Raw genomic sequence first — 11,971 nt, 5'->3', positions numbered from 1 at the left:
GTCATTACAAGACTTTCCTGTGATCCTGCCATGAAGGTCCCTGTCCAGGCACTATCTTTTATAGGGTGACAACTGTCTCCTAATTGTGATCCTGTATTAACACACTGTCACATGTAGCCCTGATAGAGGCTGGAAATGGCATGATCTACTGTTGTCACAATAAGGAAGCCAGTCCTGCATGATGATGTGCAGCCAATGCTGGAAATAGTGCATATGGACAGGACGTGGTAAATGGACTGAAGGGAATCAGCAGCATTGCCATGCAAAAATTTAATTTGGGGGGGAAAACAATACCGGATTTTACACAGTGCTTTAGCACGTCTTCCTGATAGGGTTTAGAGATAACACTAATAAAATTTGTGCTTATAAAAAACAAATGTACAGCCCTGCATAATATGTTGGCGCTATATAAATCCTGTTTATTAATAATAATAATAATAAATTATACCTAGTGTGAGCAAGTGGTTTCGTTTTTGCAGAAGGTACAGACAATAAAAATAAACTTGCGTGCCAGTTTTTAACCAGCCAGTTAAAAGCCAGTGTGGCATCTTCACCCAGTCTTTTTCTTGGTCCAGATTCTTTGGCCACCTTGATTGGCCAGGCTGGAATGACATAACTCCTACACATGCACATTGCAGTTCAATCATTCCTGGCAGCCAGTGATGCCGGAATTCCACCCTGAGCTGTGTATGTGCGGAGTACATTAAAGAAAAGATTGCAAACCAACAGGTAAGTTTGTTTTATTTCCAAAGTGCAAAAAACATGCCTGTTTGTAACTTTTTATAGTTCCGCTTTTAGTAATAAGCCGCTGTAAGTTAAAGTTCATGTTAACATTTAGTAAAAGCCCTGAGTCATTTTACTTGGTATATATTTTCCACGTGGCGTGAAAAAAACATTGTGACTTTTTCTCAGTGTTCTAATTAACTGGTAAACAAAGTGCGGCTTAATCTCTTTGCTTGTTGCTAAAATGTCAATTTGCATCCTTAAGATGTATCCAGCCTCCCTCCTTCCCCTCCCCCCAGCCTTGTTTATTGAAAGACAATTTAGCTGAGAGCTGATAATTCCCAATGAGAGTAAAGTCACACTTCAGGAGTTCATTTTCCATGTTAGCACTTTGCTGTTTTCTTTGAACTGCTCCATTGAGACACCCACATCTGATGTGACAGCTGTGTATAAAAAGGGTCCTCCCGCCCTCTCTGGGGACCTTACTGCACAATACACACAGTAGCTAGCTGTCATTTGTGAGTTAGAAGTATACAGGTAGACTGAGGACTATCTATATAGCAGCTTTGCATGGAGACCCTTCACCAGCCCATTATTAAAATGGAAGAGGACTACGCATTGGTTTCAGACTCTGACCCGGAGTCTTCTTACTTGCCCACACCTTGGGACTGGAAAAATAATTCTGAAAACTACAGCTTGAGTCAGACTCCTTCTCCACAGAGCTTGTCTCCTGCTGCTTCCTTCGAGTCTCCACTCTCGGGATGTTCCCGTCCACCGAGCCTTGAGGATCTACCTTATGGAGACGACATGATGGCGTACAGGTTGTTGCAGTACCCTGATGGTGAATGCCCACATGACATGGAGAACAGCAAAGGAGGACATGGCAGACGTGGCCACAATCTAAAATCTTCCATGAGCGTCCAACGCAGAAGAAAGGCAAGCGAAAGGGAGAAGATGAGGATGAGGGCCATAGCTGAAGCTCTTCATACCCTGCGCAGGAATTTACCACCCATATACAGCCAAGGTAGACAACCACTTACCAAGATTCAGACATTAAAATGTACCATCTCTTACATTGAGGAGCTGACCAATATCCTAAACAGCAACAAGGGAAAATAGACTTATTAACATGTGCAGGACATTGATCAATTGATACCCTTAACAACATCAAGCTCTACTGGCAATGGGCTAGCTTGCTGATGGGTGCTTCATGTAGCCAGCCAGTGGTGTGGAACACGTGGATGTTAGACAGACCTGAACAACCTCTGGACCTGTGATCTCAATGTGATGTCTTAATGGATCCTAATGCTCATGACAATCTTTGGACAATATGATGCTTTAGTGGTTGGACAATTCTCAATACAATCAGTTGCCTTGGAAAAAGACATAAGCTTGGACTTTTTTTTTTTACGAACCACATGACCTAGCTTTCTATATAGGAAGTGGACTTACAAAGACATGATAACCATTCACGTTTTCTTGTGTGTTAGTACTGTATTGTTTGTATATAAGTAATGTTTAGATCAGCACCTAATTGCACATTTTAGGTATATTTATATAAGTTTGATACTGGTGTTTTGTACTAAATAAATCTGAAATTATTTTTAAGTTCCAGGTCTTCCGTTCGGTTATTTCTATTATCCAGTATTTATTTAGTAACATATTATGCACCGCTTTACAAAGTCCATAGTCATGTCACCAACTGTCCCTCAAAGGGGCTCATAATCTAAAATCCCTACCATAGTCATATGTCATTAACACAAATGTTATCACAAATGTTTTCTTGCCTGTCTGCTACAGGTAAAATTATTGCTATCAACAGGGGGTGCTGTCTATGTGTGGGGGCTAATTTATGAAACTGGGTCAGTGGAGATGCCAAATATTTTATCCAATCAAACTGTTTGTTTCACATTTATGGTGTTTGGTGAATGAAAGCTAAAAAAATTAATGCATGAAATGAATCATCCAAGTGAACAATGGAGGGAATGTTACTTTACAAGTTAATCTTTCTATATCTAAACAGTAAATCTAAAATTCCCTGAAACATTCCATGGTGGAGAATCTTGCAAATCTATGTGTTTCAGTGGCAATAATTGATTCTCCACCAGGAATATTTCATGTTTTTTAATAGACCCTTTACAGTACCTCTGCGGTGTCCTTAGGGAGAAGTTTTACCCACAAAGTACAGGAGATGAGTAGAATTTACAGACTAAGCCCCTGATTTATTAAAGCTCTCCAAGGCTGGGGAAGACACACTTTCATCAGTGAAGCTGGGTGATCCAGCAAACCTGGAATAGATCTGATCCAGGATTAAAACATTTGCTGACAAATAGCTAATGACTTTTAGGAAATCAATTCCAGGTTTGTTGGATCACCCAGCTTCACTGATGAAAATGTATTCTCTCCAGCCTTGGTGAGCTTTATTAAATCAGGGCCAAAGTGTTTACACTTTCCTGGAGTTACCCTTTACCTGGTCTGGACAAGGAGTTACCCTTTACCTGGTCTTCCACTTGCACTAGTTCATAGACCGATGTCATATGAATTCACCTAAAACATGTCTACTAAACTTTTGACTAGAGTGGTGAGGGATTAAATCCTTGTCAGCTTTAATTCCATGCATCTCTTGCATTGCTGGAAGCAGAGCAGTCGGTATCTTGTGAGACACCCCAGACCAGTGTAAAAGCCATTCTTTCTAGATTTGGGCTGCTCTGCTTTCCACGGGAACATTCCTGGAAGAACAGCGGCATGAAGCTATCCTTGTCTAGGCACTGCTGGTAAAAGGTGGGGGTATGGTATACCTAAAATACATTTTTTTCTATCGTTAGGTGTTGGTGATTTGGGGTAAGTAGAGTGTAAGCAGACCTTCCATTTAAATTGAAGGTCAGATTTCAATCTTGCTCTTCCCGCTTTTTTCTTTTAATTCCCATTCCTTATCTGTCCCCTCACATTACAGTAAGAACTTCTCAAACAGGTCACATCAACCATCCTCCCAGTGATACTAAAAAAACAACTATTGATAAAATATTTCCTCCTCTGAGGACTTTAATACCTATAGTCAGTACACATAAAAGTGATATACACAAAGGCATAACATTTTTGTCATTCTAAAGAGTTTTCTATCCACCACAAAAAAAAGTACCAAAGAATGATGGTTCACATTCACAATCAGAATATGCCTTACAGTAAAGGAATCACAAGTCTATATAATGATCTGCACTATAGAAAGACACTCTCTCTACTTTATATCAGAGAAAAGTTTCAAAAGTTACACATTAAGCCATCTAAACTTTTTTAACTTTTTGGTGACCAACACCAAAAATGGCAAAGAACTAAAAGAAACAACTTTGAAGTAATAATATAGGCAGGACTTCTACGGCATCCACTTATGGAATATACAGTTAATCAATTTAAATGACTCAATGGCAATATAACATATAATATTATATATATTAGTTTAACAAAAAAGCAATTATGGTAGTTGGTGGCAATACAGAGGAATATATAGTTACATAACCTCATATCTAAGCTTTACATTTAATCATTGCCCACACAAGCTGTACACGTTTCACAGAGAGAATCTGATTCTTCAGGAGGTACTATGAAATAAGTCTTAAAAAATATAAATTATTAAATATATACCAGAATCTACTATAACTATTTGCAGTAACTCACATATGGCACAAGCTGAGTTATAGTGAACCATCTCCATCCCATGATAAGGAAGAGAACTAACTTTTTAACCATTTGTTGACTAAGAAAGCTTACAAATACAAGCCTGGGTCACAGTTCAGTTGGAATTAAAATAACTTTGGTTACAGTTAGAATTATATGTATATAACACATATGTATGTATATAATTTATGTAAACTTAACTACTAAACTTGAGGTATTCCCATATACAAGTTGTAGCTTCTGACTACAATTGGTCAGTAGACCATGCCTGCTAAATACGAGCATGTGTCATCCAGGCATGGTCCCCTGTTATCAATTTAGGACACATGTCCGAAGAAAAGCCATGCAGTCCATACATGCACATAGGAAGCAACTGCAGAGTATCCCTCCATCTTAGCTGCCCCAAATACCCATTGTGTCAGCTGTTGATGGGTAGAGTGGTTAGGGTATTAAGAGGCCCTGTGACTTTGTCTTCAATGGGAAACGGTATCTTCAAAAAAAGACGTTGTGGAGATTCCTTCTTCTCTTCTAGGTAGATCTAAACCCACATAAGTTAACAAGTACTGACTGTGCATTCTTCTTTCATACTCACACCACTTTTCTGTTCTATAAAGGGGATGGGGAGGATGGGAAAACAGCACTCGGCTGTTCTCTCCACCATAGAAAAGCATAGCAGTGGTTCCCAAGGGACCCCTATAATATGTCATATAGATCATTCATCTTGAGCAAAAATCATCTGATGTGTGTACAAAGTTTAAGTTCTCAAAAATTATTATATATATATATATATATATATATATATATATATATATATATATAAAAATATATGTAGTCTATCATCAGTCTTACTTGACTGAAGTTTCTTTATACACAATGAAGTCTAAACCCTACTCCACTCATCCAAAAGGGGATTCTGTCTGGATCAGGATGGGCACAGTCATCAGAATATTCTTGGTGTCTCCTGTCCCATTGGTATAGATGCCCCTTTGTCTTACCTAGATTGTTTCCTTTGTTGGAGATTTGGAAAAGAGATGAGCACTATTTTCCATATAGGGTGGTGCGAGCTTCCATTCCCTTTAAACCTACAATTGGATAATTGTCGGCTATACCGGGGTCTGTGTATTTGGTCAAGAAGGAACTCCTCCACTTTTTTCTCACGGCTACTAGGACTGGTATTCCCTACTGAAAGGGCCTGAGACGTTTTTAGTTATAAGAGATAGATGCGTTCCTTGGTTGTTTAGACTATATGTGTATACACCTAATGTTCTGCCAAATGAGTGTCCTTGTTAATTCTGCTAAACTTAGATAATGTCGACTGTTTATGAATAACAAGGACAATACTAGGGTTCTCCGCAGTACCAACACTTTGTGGGTAGCTGAGCTTTTTCATATATTGCCTATATAGAAACAGAGACAGTCTGAATTTTGCACCCCGATTGAGTGTTGTTATATTTGTTCTCTCACGACCGGAGGAATTTGTAAGCACCAACTGGATGGACACTTCTTTTCTCCTTTATTTCAATGTTTTCTCTTCTTTCAGTAGCACCTTTAACTTTGAGTTGCATTTTATATGAAAGATGTGAGTCAGGCATATTATGTTCTTTTTATTGATGTGTCTTTTGTTTTTATATTGTTTTTGTACTTGTCCACATCACACCAATGAATGCCGTATTCATATGCCGTTTGTCAATATGTTTGTAACATTTAGTATTTACGCCAAAATTTCAGTTTTGTAAAGTCTTTTTGGTGCTTCTATTTTCTCTTTCTCTGGAAGCTTCTCTTTTCTATCTTCTATTTTTAAATTTTATATGCATCTTTACTAGGTGTCATCTTCTAGTCTATGTATTATTGGGCTTCACAGCTCATAATATATTTACAGGTAATCATATTGTATCTGATATTATATAGAGAGATCCAAACATTCCTTCCATTTAGAAACCATAGAAATGGTTCTTCCCTAAAGTGATTTTGATGAATGTGGCACCTTGCAGCGCTGACATTATAAACAATCACTTGTGCTTAAAACACTGACTCCTGCTTTTAATTTAATCAGAAATGCATTAGCATACATTGCTCTTCAGGGATCGTTTAATAAAACAATGAATTCTACAATAAATACATCAAAATGCTTGAAAACAAACACATTTAATCATCGGCCCTCTGGCTCATAGTATGGTGTTGCAGAGGACATGGTTTAATCACCGACTTAATTAAACATTTTAGAGTTATCAGCACAAGCCCAGCAGCGCTAAATCCTGTGCCACAAATTTATCACCCCCGATGTTCGTTGCAGTTTTATTTTTTAATCACCCTTCTGAGAATGGCGCCTATTACATTTTTATTTATAAAGTTTCGTTGAAGTTGCAGCTACATCAGAGAGCAGGACTCTTCATCAGCATATGTCATTTATTCAGAAAACTGAGTACTGGTTGATATTCCTTTCAAGCTGGGGCAGTACTGTCTTAAACCAGAAAATGTTGGAGAGTTGTAATGAAATTTGACTTTTATTTTGGTACATTTTAGACTAAAAAATAAGATCAGTAATGCTCTGTGTAAGTATCACATGATTTTAAATTGTCTAACCAACTTTATAAGAACTACAGCTCTGTTTAATGTTTGAAGAGTTTCTGTAAATTGACCACCCCCAACCCCTAACTCAAATCTTTAGTGATGCCCCCTGTTTCTTTACCCCCATTAATCCTGCACTGCCCCTTTGTCTTCAAAATACCCAGTCCTTCTGGTTGAGAGGAAGCATGAGACGTGTAAATTATTGGGCTCCAGCATTGTCAAAAGACATAGGAGCAAATAAAGCAAATAAATCACTTACTCTTTGCTCCAACATCAACTGGTCACTATTGGGTATTTAATGCTGGAGCAGAGGGAACCACTGGATATGTGAGCAACGTGGTTGGTGATTTTTTCTGAAAGAAACACAGCAGAAGCTGTTTGCCTACAGTCTTTATCTCTTTTTTTGAAATGCCCAGTGGCCTTCTCTAAACACAACAGCCAGTGTCCAAGTCACTTTTCAGACTTATTCAATTGCCTGTTTACATTTTATTTTGAGCTATTGCAATCTATAAACATAATGCTTTTTTTTTCATTATTCAAGATAAAAAGGTACAGGTAATATATGTGAAAATTAGCTTAGTTCTACTAATAAGGTGGAAATGAAAAAGCGAAATTTTATTTTTGCAACATGAGCTTAGCTAACAAAAAGAAAAAATAATTGAATTGTTCTTAGAGATTCTGACAACGCACTAATTAGGTGGGACACCACACGCTCCTATTGAATTAATTAAGCTAACAACCCCTGAAAGCAGAAGGACCAGATTCCGGTAATATGGAGGTGCCCAAAAATCTGCACCCCAATTTTTTCCAGAAATTTTCTTATTTAGATCTATTGTTTAAATTGCTATTTTAAAACCTTACCTTTAAACCTTTTTCTTGTAAAAGAAGGCAATGAATACTTTTGGATTTTCCAACAGATTATGCTTTTTTCCAATAGAGAAGCTAAAAACGTATAGTAATACATGTAAAAAGTAGCTTAGCACTACTGGAAAGCTCGAAACAAAAAACGAGCAAGATGAGTTTACCTAACAAAATAAAAAAATAATTAAAAAGAAATCTTAGAGACGCTGCTGTCACACTATTTAGGTGGGTGGCCTGTACACCATTCTCTCCTATTAAATTACCTGATCTAACAACTTCTGAAAACGGAAGGAACAGGAACAACACCAGTGCTCCCTTGGGACATCTCTTGAGCTGGTCACCCACAGACAACTTTGCTATCCGGACACTCTAAAGTACCGCCAACACGAGTTCTTATATGTTGTGCTCTCTTGCTAACAAAAATCTATGCATTCCTTTCAATGGTTCCACGTCATATTTAACCCATAAACCATAGACAGCCTAGTTTGACCATTTCATACTTTTTAAACAAATATTTTATTATAATTTACTAATATATATATATATATATATATATATATATATAATTTAATATAATAACAGCCATGAAGAATGCAGTCCACTTGAGTTCTAGTTTTGGTGGTCTTACACTTCCAGTACCCACCCTTCAAATTCCCCATAACATGGCACACACTTTCCAATCTCTTGATTTGTGCCACACAGCATCTCCTTAAAAACTTCTACCATTTGTTCCTTCCATGCCAGTGCATTTTAATCTCTATGCATTCCCATGCAAATTCCATTCTATGCTCTCCTTTGAACAAGAACTTGTATTTGGAAAGGATGGCATTTGCTGGGCATGTGTACAAGAGCAGCAGGACACAATGGTAAAGATTCTCAAGAAAAGACTGTACAGTGCTGAGCAGGTTAATTCAGAACACCTATGCACTTCATCTTGACTGATGGACAGTTAGCAGAAAAATACCAGCACTGGTCACCCCTGTAATTCCCTAATTACATATTTCCTTCAATTTAATGATGCCATCTTTTTTTGTTTCATATGCCATCCCCTATTATATTCTGAGCCTTTTCAATTGCAATTACCCCTTCACTTGTCACACAAGTGTCCTATTCTGAAGAACTTTTGCTTAAATTGTCCATTAAATCCATCATCCGCTTGCTCCCATCCCCTGGTGGAAATACTGCAGTGGCAAACATAAATTGCTTTCTAAAGAGCCTAGGTCCGGATCTTGGGGCTGACACCATCCTGTTAAAAAATGAATAATTCTCTGACACTCTGTCAAGGACTCTCTGCATATTTATAAAGGACATCGCCTGTGGTAACTTAGTTCTTGTAAATAGGTAGCAGTAAATTTCCTCTGCATATAAATAGGCTGCAAATGTGATGCAGCAAAGAACGTATTACAATGCCACTAGGAGTATAGAAGATTTCATAATATGACTGTGGATAACCTGCAAGTTTGCTAACCACTGCACTTATTAACGGCACCCATAATGTTTGAACTCACCTACCAGATTCCCTTAATATAGAGGTGCCCTGAAATCTGCACCCCAATTTCTTTAGATCTATTGTTTAAATTACATTTTTTTAAAAATTTACCAGTAACCTTTTATTTGTAAAAGTAGGCAGTCAATACATTTGAACCTTTCCTGGTTTCTACAATGGTAAACTCAATCACTGGAACTAGTACCCTAAAGTCCACTGGCAAACCAACATTTTTTGTATTCTCATTCTATTGTTACTCGTGGATTTTACTGATTCCTCCCTCACGCCTCCATCAAAACTCTATTGTGGAATCAGAAGGACCAGTATAGCGTGCAACAGTAACATAATCATAATCATTGGTTTCCAAGTGAGTTTTGAGGGATCAGTTTCTGGGATCAGAACAAAGAGGGAATGAGGAGTATTTACTGTCTTCATGTAGAGCATATAGGGCTATCCATCCTCTTAAGCTACGTACACACTTCCAATTATTATCGTTGTTAAACGAACGACGAATGATCCTGCACGATATCTGCGAACGATCGTATAGCACCGATCCTGTACATACAGATAACGACACGATCGTTCGTAGATATTGTACACACAATAGATGCGATCGTTTGAACGATACAGGAAGTTACGTGCACCACAGGAAGTGAGCGAACATTCGTTCATCACGCATGCTCAGACCATGGACGATCAATGAACGATCGTACACACGAACGATGGTCAACGATCGTCGTCCAATCCGATCCGCCGGTCCGGTCGTTCATTTCTAACAACTTTCCTCGTTCGTTGGTTACTTTTTTTACGAATGATTTTTGCCCAATCAATCGTTCGTCGTTCGTTCGTCGTTCATTTTGAACGATAAAAATTGGAAGTGTGTACGCAGCTTTACCCTTCTCCCTTCCTTCCAATCCTCTTGGTAGTGGTAGTTGCAATGATCATAATATTATGCAATCACCGGTCCATGAGCATGGTAAACTTAGGCCAATTGTCCGAGCGGCTTATCCATAACAGCTGAGCTACAGACGGGACGGGTTGGGGCTTGGTAGCACTATGATCCAAAGACAAGTGACCCTGGACCTCAAGAAGGAATGCCCGTACTGCATGGCACCGGGCTCACTTTTCATTTTATTCTAAGGCACCTAGAATTGGGCTCTAATGAATATATAATGTATAGGTCTGTATAAATGAACAAACAATTTCTAGTCTGATCTTCCACAGAAAAAGAATTCCGTAAAGCTGGAATTTGTTGCTTATTTCTTGCAGAAATAATAATTATTAAATGTTTTTTAGATACATGTAAATTATATTAGGTTGGTGTAACAATCTGTATGTCCATGAAAACATTGTTTTTGTATTTCATTATATATATAAATATAGTTATTCAATGCATACTTAGGGTTTGCTATGTTTTTTGCTGCACCCCACAATGATCACATTTTACTACTCCTACTTATTCTGCAAATTTACTGAAGACGTAAAGAAAATTTAGTAGTTTTCTCTGTAATTATCCTATCATTTGCAAGTGAAATGTGTTATCTTTATTTCCCTGCACATTATATCTTATTTAGAGCAATACAAAATGTTATAGTGTATGCTAATGTCTTTATCGTAAAAATCTAGCTAGCACTGTCATATGTAAAAGTGAAGCCTAAAGCTTCAAATTGAGCCAAGCCTTCATATCTGTACATTAGTAGAAGGAATGTTAGCATTTCTCTAGTCACTTGTGAATTCTTCAGGTAGGCCCACTTTATTTTTCCAAGCTCCAATTTTTCCTCGCTTGTTGCGATCTGAGTCTGCAGAATGTCAGTGAACTAGCTCCTTAACCTCCCTAGCAGTAACCCCGAGTGTGACTCGGGGTAGAAAAAAGTTGCTAAAAGTGAGTGACACTCGGGGTTGGAATACCTATGGAAGGTTAGTAAATACAACGCTTACCTGATCCGCTGAGGTCCCACGCTGTCCAGCGCTGCGATCTCCGTCTTCTTTTTTCTTCCTGCTTCTGCATCCGATGAGTCACCGGGGGAGTTACCGGTGACGTCGGTGCGTGTGTACGTCCTGGCCGGGTGGGGTGCATTCAATACAAAATAACTGTATTGAATGCAATACATTGGATTTATATGTGTAAAAGCAGTACATTGTTTTCAAGAACATTTATTTTACGGTATATATAATAATATGAGTATAATGTGTATTTTTTTTTTTTTTAGATAGATTTTTTAATTTAATCAATTTATTGTTTTTAAATGATTTTAATCTAGGGAGGTTAATATGCTCTTCCCATAACGACCAGTTTGTTGGAACAGAACCTGGTCATTAAGTGAGGAGCATCTAAATAGAAAAATGACCCAATTCCAGGTGGCACAAAGAGGTCTGACAATATTAAGTAGCCATCTTCAACCACGGTTCATTGGAAAGTTAGAGTTCCTCCAGGGGTTAGGGGTTTCTTGAGCTTTGGCTGATTGACCTCCTATTTGATGGTGACCTCTTAATATATGACCTATGTCACCTGGCAGAGTCAACTGAATGACACCAATGCTCTTTCTAGCTATTTTTTTCATCTGGAAGGGTGGCGTTTGGACCATCATTGTAAAGGTTGCATTCTTTCCTCTGACCATTAATGAAAAATGCATTTTCTCCATTGACCTATATATGGTTATA

General features: G+C 38.0%; 1 protein-coding gene across 1 annotated transcript; it reads left to right on the top strand.

Moving 5' to 3' along the window:
- Positions 1–1,293: 1,293 nt before the first annotated feature.
- On the top strand, positions 1,294–1,842 carry MSGN1 (mesogenin 1). The gene has a single exon (XM_072410086.1). The coding sequence runs from the start codon at positions 1,294–1,296 to the stop codon at positions 1,840–1,842; it is 549 nt and encodes a 182-aa protein (XP_072266187.1).
- Positions 1,843–11,971: the final 10,129 nt, after the last annotated feature.

This window comes from Pyxicephalus adspersus, chromosome 4 (genome assembly GCF_032062135.1).
Source record: "Pyxicephalus adspersus chromosome 4, UCB_Pads_2.0, whole genome shotgun sequence".
In the NCBI taxonomy this organism is placed as follows: Eukaryota; Metazoa; Chordata; class Amphibia; order Anura; family Pyxicephalidae; genus Pyxicephalus; species Pyxicephalus adspersus.
This window is presented reverse-complemented; position numbering and strand designations above follow the sequence as displayed.

Bases quoted from the DNA above. Each gene is read 5' to 3' on its own strand.
- MSGN1 (XM_072410086.1), top strand. From the start codon at position 1,294: ATGGAGACCCTTCACCAGCCCATTATTAAAATGGAAGAGGACTACGCA.